The sequence below is a fragment of the Cataglyphis hispanica genome, chromosome 19 (assembly GCF_021464435.1).
Source record: "Cataglyphis hispanica isolate Lineage 1 chromosome 19, ULB_Chis1_1.0, whole genome shotgun sequence".
Classification (NCBI taxonomy): domain Eukaryota; kingdom Metazoa; phylum Arthropoda; class Insecta; order Hymenoptera; family Formicidae; genus Cataglyphis; species Cataglyphis hispanica.
In genome coordinates this window covers 2,765,881-2,785,821 of record NC_065972.1, presented here as the reverse complement: position 1 = coordinate 2,785,821, position 19,941 = coordinate 2,765,881, and the positions used below count along the sequence as shown (strand labels likewise).

The following is a 19,941-nucleotide window of genomic DNA, read 5'->3' as shown; positions in this document are numbered from 1 at the left end:
AGTTAAAAAATCAAATCAATTTTTTTTCAATCTAAAAAGAGCAATGATTATTGAAAAACATATTTGATTTGATAGCGATCGATACATAAAAACATCGTTGTGCAAACATTCGTTGAAAGGATCGATAAAATAAATTAGTGATTATTCTTTAATCTTTAACATTGAATACATCAGACATAATTACAAATATTTGTATTGCTTTATTCTGAAATTTTTTTCTAAATTATATTCTCGCTTTAGTCTCTTTACGATACATGCGTTATTTTTGTTGGAATAAAATAAGGTTTTGGTACAGTCGCACATTACTCCGTCAGAGAGATAGAGGTAGAGAGAGAAAAGGAGAATTCGCGATATAGGGGAGAGGATGATAAAGAGGGTGGTGGGCGATCGGGAAAGAGGGACGGTGAGGGGGAGGAGAGGAGGGGGAGAGACAGATCAGATAGAGTGGCGTACGGTGTTGTAGCGGGATCGCGAAAAGAGCAACAAATCCAGTGGCTTTATCGGCCATCGCCGGTGTAATCCTATAGGTGCTTAGCGTGAAATCCCATAATCGATAGTTTGCTTAACCCGATGCCACGTGGCGCCGCGTGCGGGGCCCTCCATTAGAGCGCACCTTTTAATGCAAACTGCGCGCGCGTCTTCTACTCTCCGCTCTCCGTTCGGGGCTGATGCGAGAGAACGCGAAACGAGAAACCGGAGGGTGAGACCGTATCTCTCTATGTTAATATGGGAATGCGGGGTGAGGGGGTGATTTTTGGAAGCAAGGGGGGATTCGATATGCCCGATTTCGGCGCGCGCGACACATCTGGACGGCGGCTTTTCCCGCGGCCGACTTAATTACCCAAAGCTCCCTTTAACAACGGACCTCTCTCGCGTAGATCCTGTTTTAGGCGAAAGTACAAACAATGCTTACTAAGATACACGGTGGATTAAGTGAAGCGAGAAAATCGAAACTGCTCACCGATTCAAGCGGATTCAAAGTAGTTTCGTAATAAAAAAGATTTTTTTCTCAATGAGCTAAAACTTTAAAAGTATTTAAGTATTAAAAAAATGCATAAAAATATAAAAAAAATAATAAAGAGAGAAATCAAATCTCTGACTTTTTATTAACGGATTAAACGACTGCGATAAATTCGAGTGTTGGTCATCAATCATGATAATTCTTGCCATCACAAGACCGTGTATGTGTTAAAAAAATTATACTTCTTACCTACTCTTTTTATAGTAAAACTAGGTTCATTTTTTTTTTTGCCAGCGGTTTTTTTTTAAATATGCCGAATGATTAATAAAGGAGCAACGGGGATATTATAAACGTGCGAACCGTGTTGGACGTTCCCAAATAATTTAGCCATCTTGCCAGCCGACCACATCGAATTGCCGGTACACACGATTACGTACGCCTCGTTTCCACGTCATGGGAACGGGGCTCTTTTCTCTCTCTCTCTCTCTCTCTCTCTCTCTCCCCGATATATTTTAGGCATTTTAGTAGCTCGCTCTTAATTCCAATCGCCGTGAAAATGGTTTCAATACGCGACACGCCGATTGGCCACAGCTAATTAAGTCGACGCGCGCAATCGCACGTTTCCCTCGAACCGCGATGATGTAATGTCAGACATCTCGAAATAAATTCTCGTCTGCTAATATCGCGGACTGTTTCTTTGAATTCGCACGTTGCAGAGGCTGTCTCTCTCTCTCTCTCTCTCGGCTCGTGCGCACAAACGCCGGATCTAATCGATTCTTGACGCGTTCGATACCTTTTCATATATATAAATAGTTACGCTGGCAGAGCGATTTCCTCCTCTTCCTCCTCGAAACAGCAATGTCGGGCCGCCTCTTTGCTCTTATTGGCGACGATAGAGGCGGGATTCAATAGTTATTCATTAAACTCGAATTCAGTCGGGCAGGATGCTGGGGTCAGTTCCACGTTGACCTTGCGGCTATCTTCAAAGGCCTTATCTCCCGCCGCGCACGCTCTCTTTCTCTCTCTCTGTTTTTCACTCCGGCGTCTTTCTCGCTTTCTTTCGCTCTGGCTATGCGTCGAGCAAGACCGGCCGTGATATGTCCGTTGGTGAACGATTGGATATCGACCGTGTCTCCCATCGTCAAACCGCTTCCTGCTTCGATACTTTTAGGACACGCGGGGCACCGCGGCCTTTTTCTTCAGAACGCGAGCTATCCGCGAATGTCAACGACCGCGAGCGAGCAAGAAATGTCAGGGAAGAAAAAGAAGTATTTCTTTGAGATGTTAGATGTACGATACTTACATTGAATTGTATTGAATTAAAAGAGTAATCATTAGTAGAGTAATAGTTGTGCGATTATAAACATTGCGTCTTCTTTCACTTTTATTTTCCTTATCAGTCTTTTATTTATAAAACTAACAAAATTGGCCTCACATTAATCTAACAAAACAAAAACAAATATTTCTGAGAGAGAGAGAGAGCTAATGAAAGAGATTTAAAGATAAAATCATATCGGTTCAAAATCGATCGTACCTAAAATCGATCGCGGATAATCGATCGAAAATACCCTTAATTACGAACTTACCTATGTATATGTGTGCGTGATTAATATATCCCTTCGTGAGAAAAAACTCCCGACTCTCGCAACTTTTAATAAACCCCATTGCTCGTGAAGGTTTCATGCCGCAAATATGGTTCGAGAAACCATTCTCGCGCATTAAATTACGCCGAACTTTCAATAAGTGGTATAACGTTCGCTCTCACGATCCTCACGACTACATCGGGAGGATATGATTCCCAGGGCTGTCTTTATAAATTCAGGATTCCGCGACGAAAACATTTCAATTGAGAATAATTGTATATCTTGGATATATCATCTTTATATAAAAATTATCAATCTTTAGTTTTACAATTTGGCGCTATTTTAAAAATATTATTAGACTTCTGAAATTTTTGAATAACCAAGTTAAAAATTACAGGTTTTTTTATATCAGAATAATATATTTATCATAGACTTTTATTTCGTGGCTTTAAATCGAAAATCTATAAATGTCTCTAGAAGAAATTGCCAGTTTTACGCGCATTTGCGTTGCCAAGATTACAATCGCCATATCATTATTATAAAATAAGAATAGATAACGTGAAACCTCCATATCGCCTTATAATACGATCTTTAAAATCTAAAAGAGATAAAAATATCTCTTTTTGCTCCTCGTTTCTCATATCGCAAGACGCTACTGTCGGCTGTTCCCATCGCCGATTTTGCCACCCCTTGACCGGAAGATTGCCCTCTTCTCCTCTCCATCCCCCTTGCCCGCGGACGACGCCAATTTCCGATGATGAAGTTATCCAGCGATAATGGCTCCATTACACCGCGGCGTGCCGCGGCACGTCGTCTCTCGCGATTCCCTATCGAACATCCCTCGCTCCCCCTCCTGCCCTCGCGCAGGTGGTGCGGGATGGAGGAGGGAAAGAGAGAGGTGGAGGAGGAGGAGGAGGAGGAGGAGCGCGGGAGAAACGGGCATCTCTCCGTCGCACCGTATACTTACCATGGCGATTGTTTATGTTGGCTGATGGCCACTTATGCTGCACACACATCGCATTACGGGGCCGTTCTCGGGACCCTCGCGCCGGGGCCCCGTTACTTAGCCCGTGGCCTGGGCACCGTAGGGTAATGGCGAACGCGTTACGGATAAAATGTATACTTAGCCTCACGGTCCGATGGCACCGATGCCTCGGCAATATCGAGATTACGCCATTTCCCTCCCCCTCCCCATTTCCTCCCCCTCCCCCTCGTTTCGATTGGATACTTCCTCGTTTCTCGCCTGTCTCATAGTCGTCGCGAGTTTCGATTGCCAACATCCTCGGAAGATGAGATGCATCTTCGCTGCCGGCGAATCTTGCGGTGCATCTTTTTACTCCGAGTTGTAATAAGAATTTTATAGAAAGATTCGTATTACAATATTGAGATAAGAGAGATTATCGATATACTTTTAAAATAGCTGAGATAATAAAGGGAGGGCGCGGAGAGATATCTCGCGAGGTATAAGCATCAAGTAGTCCTTCGCTCGGAGCGAATTTATCTGAGATCGGACATTTGTCGCGATTGGGTCGACACGAAAAAAAAAATGACGGGTCGGTCGAATGCAAATAGAGCTATCGTCGCGATTCTCAACGGGCGTGTGCGTATCCGTCGTTTGGGTTATCGGATCGCGTTTTAGCATAATTCGACGTTTCGTAAGTGGCACGACAGGTGCGCAGCCCACGGGGAGGATGACGTCAACGCGTGATATCTCTCGTCGGCTATAAAGGATGATGAATAAAAAGCGTGGCGAGACCGCGCGAAAAGTTCCAGAGATAGCCGGTCTCGAATAGCCGACCATCGTCGATCCGGGCAACGTTCTCTCGCAGAGATTGACCACCTTCGATGTTAATGGGGGCCCTGATTACAAAGCACGCTCCAGCTCGGCCCTGCCCCCCCCTGTTTATATCAATATCTCGGCGTTGCTCGCGCGCGCACTCATACATATATATATTCGCGTGTATCTTCGCTGAGTATCTTGTCTCTTTGTATACGAGCATTTTTTTTATTAAAATGCAGATCAAATATCTAAATCATATATTGGCTTGTTCGAAAAAAATAGTGGCAGATAATTCTTCGTTCAATTCTAATTAGATCGATAGATTTTTAAAGAGCATAGATCAAATCTTATTTAATTTTGTTTTTTATTTATTATAATTTATTATAATTATTATAATTTTTAATACTATATAAAATTTTGTAAGGATATTATAATATATCAATAAAAAATACAGATACAATAGCCTATTGATAAGATTGCAAAAACTATGATCGATTATAATATATCATATTTAAAAAGAAAGGTAGCGGATAGATTTTGGTTAAATAATCATGATCTGTTTTTTTTATTTGTGCTCGAAAAACACGCGGGACAAGTTTGGCATTTCGAGGAATTTTCCTATTATTCGAGTGGAGACAAACGTGGAGAGAGCGTGACGTGAAAATGTTTGGCGGCGTAATCGAGCTTAAATCGTGTTCTCGCTCGCGCGATGCTTGGAGCGAAAAGTATCGGCGCGAGTAAAGGTGGGTGTAAAGGCTTCGAAATACAATCCGCAGCGGATTTGCGAAGCGAGCTAAATCCACGACCGATGCGAATCGCCGCCACCCCTTCGGCGGCGCCTGTTTCCCTCCACGGCCGTTCTCGCTCGTTTGGGGCGGAAAGCGCAGCGTCAGCGCGCGCCGATGGTACCATTCGCGCGGACCAAATAAAATGTATCGGGGACATTTTATTCTCCGTCGTGTCGTGCGGGCTTAGACGACGGGCCGTCGTCGTTTTCCGATTTTCTCTGGCTTACGGAGGGAGGTGACTCGCGCGCGGATTCGATTTTCCCCGGGCGCATTCAATACCTGCCCTTTTGCGCATACAAATGACAGGGCATCGAATATCGTTTTATAAATGCTGAGTATATGGAATTCTGATACACATATAAGAGGAAACGGAAGAAAATAAGTAAAACGACGATATGAAATTGGGGCGCCTCTTATTATTATGCCTTTGTCATCTTACGTATATTTATGGAACGTGGATTATTAAGAATGATCGTCGTACGTTGTCAAAGAAGTCCGCGGATGCTCGAGGATTCGGCCGATCATGGCTCTCGGCCCCCTTACGATCGTTTCGAAACGAGTCCGGGACAAAACATTCTCGGCCGCGCGGCGACGGAACGTATAATAAGAGTGTGATTAGCATTATTTACGGCCGGTTAACTATTAACTCATAAATCAACTGGCGACTGTATTATCCAGCACCCCGCGCTGTTCGTGCGCGTCCAACCGGCTTCGACTCGGCTGAGGAAAACGGTACGGCACCGAGGTGCTGGGTGCCCGTCGTAGATTGACCGCTCGATAAGAAACGATACGATAGGGCTCGGAGAAGGATAGAGAGAGAGAGAAAGAGAGAGAGACATCCCCGGAGACGCGGCGAGGAGGCCAACCATCTTCCTGGTGATTTAAGGTTTAAGGGAATCCGCTGGGCCGCTTCCGCGCTGACCTCCCTATACTTTGCTCGAGTTTTAAGACGCATAGCGAACGAAGACTATTAGATAAGACTTAACTATCGAGACATAATTTTGGTCCGCGGCACCGTTACTCAAATAATTAAAAGCTTAGAAAAACATTCCTTACTCCTCTCTTTATTAATTTCCTCGTCGAAAGTATTCACTTATATTTTTTTAATTGTGAGAAGTGTTATAATCTATCATTTTTTTATATATTTTTAATATATTTTAATAATTACATGTAATATTATTTATCATGTTTTTTTAATTTAATATATTTTAATAGTTATATATAAAAATTGAATAAAACGGTTATATTAAAATGAGATTTATTTAAGATTAACAACTGAGGAATATAATTTTATTATTTATATATAATCGTGCATAATTTTAACTTCAAAAATATATCCTTTAATTTTTAATTGATAAAATCTGCAATCCGAAGAAAATGCACATAGAGAAAGACATAAATAGAGTGGACTCAAAAGTTTCGGTCAGATTTTGAGATTTTATAGGAAATTTAATTCTGAACAAAGAGTTTTTTATAAACATAGGTCGAAAAATGCATCCTTAAAAAGTTAGCGTCCAAAGAGCTTTGAAATCACGGTTATTTTATACATTTCTACAAATATCAGAAAAAGTAAACGTTTTTTAACAAAAAGTACGGAAATAAAAATTGTAGAGATAAAAATTATATATAATAAAAATTATCTTAAATGAGATCGAAATGGTTCTACTACAATGCATAGGTTTTTAGATAATCAGTTTCAAATGTATAAAAATGTGTTTTATCCTCCTATGATTGGTAGTTAGTTTACAAACAATGTAGAAAAATAAAATTTTTTAGTAGAATAACCAACAAGTAAGATAAATATTAAAAATTACCTAAGCCATAACAGAATAAATAAAGATCATATTTAAAAAGTTCTACCGTCGAGAATGGAAAAAACACTTTTTTTTTTGTGATTTTTGGATGCTAACTTTTTAAGGATGCATTTTTCCACTCATGTTTATGGAAAATTTTTATTCAAAATTAAATTTCTTCAAAATCTCAAAGTCTAGCCGAATTGTTTGGGCCCATCCTGTGTAGTCTTTCGTCATAATATATGTATTATTGATTTGAAGACAATCGTACTTTCCTTCGATATTGATATCAATGCATAACGTCGATATTTTTCTCGGATATGGCAAGCATGGCAGGAAGTTCTCGTAAAATGAGGCAATGTAATGCGCGAGAGAGAGAACGGAGAAACACACGGAGATGCGAAGATGGCCGCGACGGCTCTTCTCTTGTCTCGCACAGCTTCTTCTTTCTCTTTGTTTCGCCGATAGAAGATGCGGGTCACGCGTCGGCGGTTAGTTCTGATTAGCGACAGAGCGAATGACGTACCGCTGCCAGGTCCTCGTGCCCCGAATACTCAAGTAGCGAATATATACGATGCGTTCCACCAAGTAGCGTGGGAGGGAAAAACAGGGGGGTGGGGGGGACGCAGAGGGGGGGAGGGAGGACGCCGCACCAAGTTTATAGGAATTTATTTAGCATCGTAAGACACGCACGCGACTGTGCTTTCTTCACTAAATAAATTCCGAGGAGGATCCGTTCAATTCAAAGATCCTTACATTTTGACGGTAGATTTAATTATTACATTTTTCGATACCCCAAATAAAATTGAATAAAATTATTTTTCTGCGCGTCATGCATTAAATGTCTCGCACTATATGAATTTCTTTTTTATTTCTTTGTTATACTTTTTCAAATTAGTTTGGAGAGGTTATTTGCAAGTATTTTCTTTATTTATTATTACATTTGAAAATTTTAAATGATGTAAAATAATTTAGATTATATCTTTGGATATACAAATTTACGTCAAGTGGCATAACATGTGATTGTAAGCATCTTTGATAACGCATGTTAATACAAATAACAGAGGGATATGATTATTATAATAGCACAGTTGAAAAGATCCAATTATTGTTTAAAATATAATTTTCTAAAAATTATAATCTTTTGCACACGAGTGAAAGAACAATCGAGTGAAGAGCATAACCTGCTTAATCATCTACTCCATTTTAATCGAACGGCGGAAGAAAATAGACAATCGCAATAGCGATAAAGCGTCGCGGACGTCATTCGATGTAGCGCGGGGTCGAGAGGAGTTGCATTGAGAAATTTCAATTCTTAAGGTCGATGCGGAGCCAGCTTGATCCATTGATCCCAGAAATATCATCGGGGTTATGCAACGTTGAATGAGCAGAGTCGACCGGATGTCGATAACGTTTCAATTTGTCGATGTCGAAGGCGTATCGCGGATCAGCTCTAAATATTTATGCCAAACGTTTATTTAGAACTAAATAATAGAGTGATAATTTTTTTCTCGCTAGACCTTTCACCTCACTTCCATTTTTGGTGATTAAAAAAAAAAAAGACGGGTATAAAACTTCGTGTCTCAGAATAACTTGACAAGTGATAAAAATTAAAATTGATGTCTCGCAAATAAATTTTATTAGTGAATACAAAATTTAAGCGAATATTCTTTTCCTCGTGTCTCGAAAATACAAGATTGGTTAATTAGGCCGAAGAGTCCTTCTGAGAGAGACGGCCATCCGGAATAATCTCGCGGCGCGATCCGCCGGGAGTGCGAATGATAAAGGGCAACGAAGCCAACGTGTACCCGGGTACATCTCGTGTTGCTCCGGGAAAGGGTCGATCGACAAGACTGGGGGATTCGAAAGCGCTTTGCGAGCCGCGCGCGTGCTGGCCCGGCTAATTAAGTACGCCGTAAGTTAATTGAGATGCTGCGCGTAGGAGTAAAGCCGAAGATACGAGGGGAAACGTTAAACTGTGTAAACATCGAGCTAATTACTTCGAGACTTTATCGCGCCCGTGCTCTCCGCCGGAGAGAACGGATGTAAGTGTGCGCGTGCGAAAAGCGGGAAAAATGGGGGTACGCGGGATTGAGGAAAAAAGAAATGAGAGAGGGAGAAAAATCTACGTTTATCGATGGAAGAACCAAACAGGATTAGATGGAGATGAAGCTAAACGTCGTCCGATTAATAGGATCGATATTTTATGCGGCCAAGTATATTTAAATAATGGACGATAAGCTACGTAACATGTTAAGAAGAGAAAAAGCAAGTGACAATTGAATGTAATTATTTAAAGAAATCATTTCTTGTGAATTAATATGTGAGAGGGTTTTGCGCGCAGAATTTTATGTATAATTTTATTTTCTATCATTTCTCTCTCGTTATTCCTCTTGTATAAATTTCAACAAAATTCAACTTGGCCGACCCTCGACGATAATATTTTCGTTTATTCCGTTGGGTCGACGATATCTCGCTTATCCTTCTTTTTATCATTAATTCAAAATATATACTTTATACGCGTATAGCCTTCATTGACATTCTCTGCGCATGTGTATCGTTTAGCATATTTTATAAACATAGTTTTGTACATTTTGATTTAAATTTTCTTTCGACAATTATTCACTAAGTACTCTTGTATAACGGAGGGTTAAATAATGCAAGCAGGCAAGGTGGAATGGAAGAAGGAGACGAAGTCTCGAGGTGCGGTCGTTGGTAACTGCTACTCGCGGAAGGTGAAGAGACCCAGTTAATTACTAAAGCGTTTTAATCGCCGGCAAAGTTCCGTCCGGGCCGGAAAGGGCTTCCTCGATGCGGCGACTGTGTAAATTAGGAACTCGCCAGTTTCTCCTCTTTGCTCGTCTTTTCCGCGTCCGCATTATGTACGCTCGGTCTCTTGAGACCGAGCGTCATCCCAATTTCCGACAAGAGCTTTGACTTTTACGTAATAGCGCGCGTAACTTTTCTACATTATTCCAGAAAATTATTCGCGATCTACTAATTGGTTGAGGGACCTCTTCTTATCTTACTATCGGCAGCTCTGTATATGACACCTTCATTATAAATATTGAAAATTGATTGCCTTCAGTAATAAACGCAATTTTGTTTAACGATAATCTTTAAACTATTATATTATTTAATATTTATAGCAATTATTACGATGTATTTCAGCAAAAATTTAAGTAATTAATTTATAACAAGTGACTGGAGAGTATTAGAGGATATTTTCAAAAAAAAACGCACAAGAATTGCACGACATCAAATATATAATTCTTTTTTTACTCCTTTTACTTGATTTTAATTCATGTCGTTATATTTTTTTTTTTTTTGGGGGAAAGAGGCTTTTATTTAACTTGATATTAAATGCCTCCCTTTCTCACTTCTCCTCCAACCCCTCCTCTCTTCTCTGCGGTTCCTGGCGCATATTTAGGGGTCGCTGGTTACAGGTTGCCCCGGCAACCACATCGAGAAACCCTCTGTCGTTGCCAAGGCAACCTTCTCCTTCGTTTTCTCACCCTCTCCTCTCTCCCGGAGATTCAATTCGAGAGAGCGAGAACGAATCTAAAGGACAGAAGGGAGAGGAAGCTGATTTCTGTGTGTGTAGAGTAGGAGGATGAGGAAGAGGAGACGAGGAGGGAAAAAAGATGGTGCGCTTTTTGGTGATTATATTTGATGGCGCGAGCGAGAACGTGCCAAATGAGGATTTGACCTTGATTAAAGGCGAACTTTCTCTCCCTCTCTTTCTCTCTCTCTCTCTCTCTCTCTCTCTCTCTCTTTTATTTCTCTTTATCAATAATAAAATGATATCGATATGTTTGTTGCAAGCGAAAGAAAAATTTGCCAGAAAATCCAATCTATTTCGAAAGCATTTACTTTGCGATACAATCGCCAAAATCTACGAAAATAAAGTCGTGAACAAAAATGATAAGAACGAAACTAACAAGAGATATTTAATATATAAAGTTATTAGTTATATTTATTTCTTACAAACTTAAAATATTTTTATTTGAATTTGAAATGTATAAACATACAACTGGAAAACCAAAAAATTTATTATGGACTCTTGTAACATTTAATCTTCTTTTTTTTTGCTATTAACCGTTAAAGAGATGTAAGTTTGAAAACGATACGATGGCTCATTCGTCGATTCAGGAAACATCGCGAGACTTAATGGAGCGGATTCACGTGCGGTTTTGGTATTCGTAGTTGAACCGCGCGAAGAACTTATTCATAAGATTATTCGCCATTTTCGTCATGGCGCACTCTTCTTTTCTCTCTCCTTCTCTATATCGTTATTTAAGTTTTATATTAAAGCACGGTCGGCGCGCGCGCGCGAAGCTCTCGGGGTATTTGATGTATGACCTGCGCGTGTTCTGCTTCCTTCACCGAGATGCACCTAAACGTGAGATATCGTATCCGATCAATTTTTCATGGCCCCACTTCACCCCTTTTGGCCTCCTCTTTTTTCCTCGCTAAGATGACCAGACTCGCGCAAGATTTCGCATACTTAATCGAGAAGCGGATAAATAATTCAATTATTCGCGATAAAAAAGAAATAAATTCTAAAATATTAATTATCTTAAATCAGGAAGGAAAAATTCAAAGATATGCTAGTGTAATAATAAGAATATGCAGTTAAAGCGAGATCAGCTGTTCAAATTAGAAGAATGCTCAAGTTTTGTTTAGATTTAAAATAACGAGTTAGAAATGTATCGTTCGGTATCATTGTGGCGAAAATATTCCGAGATGATAGATGAGCCTCTCTCTCGGTTCTCGACGACGAGCGAGCGAATCGCGTGCTAAATAACTTCGCTAACAAGCTGCCGCCGCCGCCGCCGCTGCCACTGTGCAAAAAAAGATTACGTAAGCGGTAATGGCCGCCGGCTCCTCCTAAATTCGAGGACGAAGTGTTCCGGTCGAGCGAGTAATCCAAGAGAGAGAGAAAGAGAGGGAGGGAGGGAGGGAGGGAAAGAGAGAGAGAGAGAGAGAGAGAGAGAGAGAGAGAGAGAGCAGAATGCACAAGCGCGAGTTACCACTCGCTCCTGGTGGGGGTTAATTTTAATTTCCCAATTTTTCCCACGTCGACGCAGCGCAGGTAATTTCCTCCCCAGCAGAGAATAGATGTAATTACTTAACGCCTCCGAGCTCCTTTTATTAAAAGAGGATCGCGCCCTCGGGGGCTGGAGGGGCGGAAGGAACCCGAGGTGGGGATTGCCACGGGAGTGGTGGTGCGTGATCATGGGGGTGTCTCTTCCTTTGCGAGCTCGTTCGTCCACTCGAGACTCGAATTACCGTTTCATTAATTTTATCAATAGGACATTCCGTATGGAATAACACACTATCTACGATAGAAATCGAGGATCTCAAGATCTTTTAATTTCGAAATGTTTGCACCATGAGATGTTTGTAATTTTTTACACGATTAAACTAATCTCTTTCAAGAATCTTTTGATTAAAATTTGATATTTTTAAATGCGCAAGTATCCTCGTCGCACGCGTCGTACGACTGAAGTAGCAATACGTATCGTGTTGATATTGAACGCAATTTTTAAATTAGACAAATAAATTCGAAATTCTAGATTTGCAGACGAAAAAGACTTAATTTTCTGCTTTGAAAAAATCTTCATTTAAAGGAAGGATTGAAGAACAGGCGCGGGACAACAATGCCGAGCAATAAACAACCATGTAACTCGTTGATATATACCTTTGCTTGTCCATTATCACGAATCCGACTCGGATCGAATTCGAGTGCCTCGGTCGACGAGATCGGCAAGGGTATCTCGCAGCAGCTGTGGGAAGGGAGGAGCCATCTTGCGGCCTGTTTCAGGGCAGCCGCCAATTGATTCACCCCCACTAGACGCCGCAACCAGGCGTCGATTCAATTCCAGGACGAAAAAAGCGTCCGGTGGGCATGGCCGTCCCGTATTTCCATTGGTCCAACATCCCGCATCATCCACGAGTTCGCCGTACGCTCGTCCAATCGCCGGCTTCTGGGCGGATCCTGAAACCAGTTTTGGTCTCGCTAACAGAGGGGAGTCGTTGACTCGAGTCTCTGGGCAGATAGTATTGTGCCGTTGGCTCATGCCGTAGTGGTTCTAATACCACAGCAGGTCCTTGCTACCAAGGAAATCCCGGAGATCCGCCTGTCGCACGCACTGAATCCGCGAAGGTCGCGAGGACCCGGAAGTCTCCGGTAACGTGTCACGGTCAAAAAACTGTCGCGAATGTGCGTGTTACAGTGCTTCGATCGCGGTCGCGAACATTAATTTTAGACTATATCGAGAGGAATCATCTCTGCGGATCGTGGAGCTTTCAGTGACGTCAGGTGGAAGATCGCGAAGGACTTTTGAAAAGATTTTCTTATTGTCGAAAGTCATCAAGCTTTAATCGACTAGCTTGATAAGTGAAGGATTGATTATATTGATGATTATGTGATGAAATTGACATTTGTTGTTGTTGATTATGGACATATGATTGAAAAGTTGTATTCTGATTTGTGATATCGCTCCAACTTGCTCAAAAAAAAACATTATAAAGTTGGCCGACGGCTGGCTGGAATCGCCTACCTGACAGGCAACTCTCAACGCAGTAAATACGAAATATGTGAAGCATTATTATTGACATTTTGGATCATGGATTGATCTGCAGATTCCACGACGAAAACATCCAAAAACTAAGAATGATGAAGATTATACCTATTTTCTAAACCCTCTTCAAAGATCGACGATTGAGATGAATTTGTGTCATAATCGAGAAGGTCTAGAATGGCAGATGTAAAAATCTGTTCGAAACAGCGAGATTTAAATTTTTATAAACATCTCAATAATCATTATAAACTAGTGATTTATAGACAGTGATGATCCATGGACTGTATCAATAGTGATCGTGCTCCAGAAAGCCTAGAATGGAAGATGTAAACACGCGTTGAGATCAGAAACACTTAACGATTCTAAGTATCTTGCAATCGCTCGCCTCTCTTTCTGATAAACATATGATTCCGACGCGCTAGTGATCTCTTCCTCTCCTCTGGTGATCGGGCCTGATCGACGATTGATGCGAGCGGACTGATCTCTCTCTCTCGAAGGAGAGACAATAACCGGCGAGTTGGTACCGAAGATGGTCCTGGAGCCTGGAGGCGGTCTGTCCTTTCCGTTGCCACCCGGCAGCGGCTCCAGCGCTTCCGGTGGATCCTTGCTGGCTCCGACCAGACTGTTTCAACGAACGCCGGTGTTCCCGTTCCATTTGGCAGGATGGCCGCCTCATCATCCGGTTCTGGGACAGGTACAAAGCCAGGTACAGCAGAGCATGCAGGCCCAACATCAGGCCGCTGCCGCGATCAGATTCCTCAGCCATCATCACCCGCATCATCCGCATCCGACGTTGAGCAATCATTCGCTGGTACCGGCGATCACCGGGCATCATCCCGCTGTACATCATCTGCATCATGCTGCTGATCACGGAGAGGAAGAGGACGAGAAGAAAGGTGAGTTGCATAAGATTGAGAAGAGTTTGAAATTAACATCAAATTTAATATAAATTAATATTTTTCTAAAAATGTTATTGTTAGAGCATACAATCAAAGAGAAATGTATTACTCTGCTTAAAGGATTCCTCCCCCTCCCCTCTTTCTTTTGGATAAAATAAATATCTAAAAGTTGTTCTAACTTTTGCTAGGAATTTTCAGATTCTTAGACTTTTATATTCTGCTTACTCAAATTGCACAAAATAATTAAATAAAATATTTAATAAGAATTCTACGCTATTGGAAAATAGAAATAGAAATTATCAAGATAAAAACATAAATTATCAAGATATAAAACATAATTCTCTATTTCAAGGAATTAGTAATATAGTTTATAGAGCATTTTCTCCTCTGACGCGCGCGCTGAAGTGCGTAGATAATGGTAGTGTTTCCGAAATAGCTTTTGAAAAACGGTCTTCAGGGAGTGGCGTAACATGGTCAATCATAAGATCGTTCCTGACGAGCCCCTGGGATCGCTTACGACGTTAGTCCCTATCCCCCTTTTCCCGCTCCTCCTGGCGACCATCCGTCTGAAATCCGTGTTTCGTGCGCGCGAACGTCCGCGTTGCCGAGGGTGGAAATCTGTTTTTTACGTGATCCCATTCACGTCCCTAACACTTGTTTATGCTACGAAGGGAGCGCCACTTAATTCGCCTGCCTTTGGCCTCCGATTGTTTCCGCCGCTGCAAATTTATCGCGAGCTACCGCGAATTTGCGTGAATTACTTCTTTGGAAATCGCGTCTTTTGCCAAACACACAAGTCGAAAACTTTCGCAAGTTATGGAAAAATAAAAGTTTTGATTAACATTTCGTTTTACAGGACTTTTCGATTCTTGCACAATTAATTTTATGATACACAAAGATATATTGAAGAAAGGAAGGGGAGAGATATATTTAAAAAAAAATTATTATATACAATAAAACAATACAATAAATACATTACAATAAATAAAAATACATGTCACTAACTAGGAAAAATTAATATTAAAATCATAGAAAGATAAAATTTAAATAGACTGGAATGAAATAAATCTTGAAGTGTATATATTTTTTAAGACGTCAGTTGGTATAAAAAATATCATTGATTTTAGCTGGAATGTATTTCTACATAAATTTAATCGTAAAAAACAAAATCATATTACATAAAAAATTGTGATAAATGATTTTTCAATATCACAAATTTTTACTGAAATTTTTATTGAAAAAGTTACTGAAAGAATTTATGGATTTTAAAAAAGAGATATTTAATATCTATTATAGATGATAATTACATAATGATGATTAATATATCCTTGTACTAGTTTCTGACGAAAAAGTTACAGCTTCATTCAATGGAATTACGAAAGTTTTATTTGTTATCATATGGACTTGCCGGACTTCTTCGTTAATTTCACTATTCTTCTCCAAACCCGCGTTGAATAACACTTGGCTGTTTCGCCGCTTCCGAAAAAGTAGAAGCGGCGGTTAGATTTGTTATAATTGCATAATTATTTCTATATCATGGAGAAGAGCATTTCTTTCATGAACGTCGACCTAACACGCGAGCGTGCATCAAATCGACCCACCAGTTATTTCGAAATTTATGGAAGCTTCTCCCTCTTTTCTTCCTTGCTCCATTATATATGCTCCATTATATATATATATATATAAGATAAATAGTTTTATTAGAAATGCCAGCAAGGCGCGTAATTGCAAATCTATATTCTGATCGTTGTTTGCCAAACATTCTTTATAGTATCATATAGTAGAGTCCGATTTATTTTCGAGTTTAATATCTTTAATATCTTTCTTTGATATGATAAGCTGAACGAAATCCATCGCGATCTGTCATATAATTTTTTTATTGTGGACAATATTATTGGTACTGAAATTTGAGAAAAATGGTATCATATTCAGTTGCAGGTAACGCGAATCAAATAATTGAGAGTCTACGATAAAGTTTTTATATGTAAGATATGCTAAACTTATTTGGCAGAAACTATTCTCTTAAACTAAATCAGTGAAAATGTCATTGATTAAAATAGTGACACAAAATTTCATCGAAGATTAGTGACTATTTTATTGTTTCGGATTGATTTTTTTCAATGATTTCACTAATTTGCAGTGATCTGCTTATAACTGAACTCATCAGCTGACTGCTTTTTAGTAATAATATACTGACCTTATTTGAGATAGTATAGATATTTTGTCACATCTGATTATCACAAAAAAAAATTCTATTTAATGTTTAGCAATTATTATCTATTGAATCTAAAGCATCACTTTTAAGTGCGATAATTTTTCGATGAAATCTTCAAAATCTTTCACAGTCTCATCAAAGCAGCTCTTAAAAAACACTAGATTTCATTCTCTTTAAAATATTTGGTTATTGAAAATACTCGGTAAAGATCCTTCAATAAGAATTACAAATATCGACGTGAGTGCAATCGAGCGAGACCGCGTCGCGTTTTCTTCCGCAGTCGTGCACATTGTCTTCTCTCTCTCTCTCTCTCTCTCTCTCTCTCTCTCTCTCTCTTTTTCTGTCCGCTAGGTTAACATTTAATTACATCGATTCTTAATTAAACGCACTGAGATTTTATCCCCTCGGATCGATGTGTCGCCCAGGCGATACGTCGCTTGTCGCGAACCGCGATCTTCCTCCTCTCCTCTCTTCCCCCCTTTCTCACCATTCCCCTCATTTCGCTTCGGGAAACTCTCGTTTACATAATTAGTTCGGCGACGAACTACTCGCGGACTCACGTGCGCATGCCTTTACGCGATCGTTAAACTTTTTCAGCGTTAGCGCGATCGTTAAGCCAGGCGCTTAGCGTCGCCGCGAAATTGCGTCCCGTCGGTGGCGAGCTCTCAAACACCGACAAAGCCGCGCAATCTCGTCACGAATTAAGATCCGGACGAAGAACCGGCTGGATCGTCGGGATTGAGACTTCTCGCATTGATTGCCCGATCGGGATATAGGTATGTACCGTCGCGCGGAAGGCCGGTATCGGGATACGAAATGTCCGGTTCCGCTTGATGGATCGCGCCTTTTTCTCTCGTTTATAATTAATGTCCGATCGATTCGTCATCGATCGCTATTCGAGAAAATTTTTGACGCGTCCTTTTCGAAAACGTGTAAAATATTCGCGTTTTTGCTCAAACGAGAAAACGAGAAGAAGCGTGCCATTTAATAATCTGTGATGCAATTCTGGGATCAAAATAGCCTAGGATGATAATAGAATATGAATCTTTAACTCTTTGTAGAGTTTCGATATCTATCATATTTGATGATCTTTCGGGGAGTCTTATTTAAGCTGAGAGAACAATAACTTTCATATCGCACATAATATTTGAGAGATACGAATCTAGGGAAAGATGTTTTGTTCTAGCACGTATTTCGCGCATAGATCATATCGTATATAAGGTGTAACTAAAATAGATGGCCGCGTTTTACAGCATCGCGTTGAGTGTAAAGCGGGGTGGGGGAGGGGAGATATAAACATAAACATTAATCGTATGGATAGTTTCTTGATTATGATCTCTCAAAGTATGAAGTATTTATGAATCATAACTCGCGCATTACACCAGTGATATTAGTTTTGAAATGATTGGATTTTAATTGCCACTTAAGCGTTGTACACCATACACGCCGATACGTCATGACAGGTGTTGGAATTGTTCATTACGCACGTCTCTCGTCAAAATAGCGCGTCCTTAAAACATAGCTCTTCGCGGGCTGATAGAACCTGGGATAAGAGATGAGATTGAATTAACACCTCGCAAGATTAAAGTGTTGCGGTTAGAAATCTCGTATTAATCATTTTCGCTCAATAATATATATTTACATACGCGATTATTATCGTGATTTTTTTCTTTTTTTTTTTTTTCATTAAATCATTAGACAGACGGAAAACTTTGTCCTTTCCGGAAAAAAAGAATTATTTAAAAATAGAAGAGACCCGCATTGTACTCTCTCGTTTACTCGAAAATTGTTAGCTACTCGCTTGATTACAGCGAATAAAATAACAGTGTTCATCTCGGAAAGAAACGCAAAATGTACTCGCAGGGATGCCAAAGAGGGATGCAGGTGAGACCAAATGAGCCGGGTTTCTTTAGTAAGCGGTCGCGTTATCGTGGCATCCTGTCATTATTTTACGATTAGACCGAAGGAGGAGGCATTAGGGCAGTTGACAAAAAAGGGCGAAAAGTAAGAGAGAGAGAGAGAGAGAGAGAGAAGAGGGAAGGAAAACATTCATAAGGATTGGAAAAAAGTGATAGACCAGGAATTCGAAACAAAGCGAAAATCGAACCATATCTCTCCCACTTCTTTAAGTGTTGAAAGGCAACGGTACGCGTTATTTTTTTGCAGATAAATTTTCCGTAATTAGCCACTGCGCGTTGTCCTGTCGAACATTTTATGGGTCGAAAATTACTTAAGATGAAGTCGAAACATTCCTCCGTAATTCGCCTTATGGTGTACAATTTTCGTTGCAGTATTCCTGCGCGGATGCAGAGAAAGTTTAATTGGCCGAGAAACGGGGAAACGTTTAAGAGTGCCGTTTTAGCGCAAAACCACCTGGATTTATTACGATTATCATCATTCTCTCTGTGTCTTCCTCTCTTCCTTTCCGAAAAATTCGCGCGAAATGATGCACGAGGTTGCAATTATGAGAAGCTGAGAAACTCGAATATACAATAATACGAATTATAATATTAATATTATAATCCTTTGCAATGTTGATCATGCCGGCATGTTGATCACAATATCGTTAATATTTATCATAGTAAATGGAAGAACACTCGGATTTAAAACAAATGCGTACGCAAGTTTTTAAAGAACACCAAACGCAGCGATTGCTAATTATAGGAATATTTGTCTATTGAAAAATTACATTATTGCCTTTCAACGCTTACATTGAATGTAAATCACTTAAATTATATGGCGCGAAAACAATGTCGATGTTGCAGTAACGTAATAACGACGGATCATTTTATGCGAGGCATAAATATACCGGCATATAAATTAAAAAAAAAAAAAAATGATTAGAAAGATTTTTGCCTATCGAGAATCACGCGCTCGAAATGCGTCGTTTATACATAACGACAACAACATTACACGAAGATGTTGCAGTTATGATGCAATCTTATTAATTTAATTAAACGCGCTTACACAAGCAATGTTAATTGTTGATTATACCACGGGGAACGATACTACGAGATATCGCGTTGCTCGCACAAGCGCAGATTACAATTCATCCACCATGCCATCTATGAATATTTGTCATTGTCATTATTGTCAGCCTCGCGCAACGCAATCGCGCCGTTACGCGGATTCGCCTGATCGCAATAATAAATTTAATCGATGCGTAAAATCGCATTGGCTCGCATCGCATGTTTATTAACGCGATAATTCGAAGTCGCGGGTTACGTGCCACCATCATTATCCCTCTCCCCTTCTTTTACGCTTGAAATTATCACCGCTCTCGGATAAATGCAAATTGCGAGTAATCTGAAAGATTTTGCCGGGGTGACAAGCAC

The 19,941-nt window shown here is 40.2% G+C and overlaps 1 protein-coding gene across 6 annotated transcripts in view; it reads left to right on the top strand.

Annotated features, from left to right (window-relative positions):
* LOC126856581 (homeobox protein unc-4-like) overlaps positions 1-19,941 on the top strand; it is a 120,532-nt gene that overhangs the window by 38,494 nt on the left and 62,097 nt on the right. For 2 of the 6 annotated variants that reach the window (XM_050605214.1, XM_050605215.1), the window contains one exon: positions 12,539-14,388. The exons of 2 other annotated variants lie outside the window; for them this stretch is intronic. In XM_050605214.1, coding sequence (XP_050461171.1) covers positions 14,022-14,388 — 367 coding nt within the window. In that variant the 5' untranslated portion in view covers positions 12,539-14,021. Of the gene's footprint in view, positions 1-12,484; positions 14,389-19,941 lie in introns of all 6 variants that reach the window. 2 more of the 6 variants (XM_050605217.1, XM_050605216.1) reach the window with 2 other exon arrangements.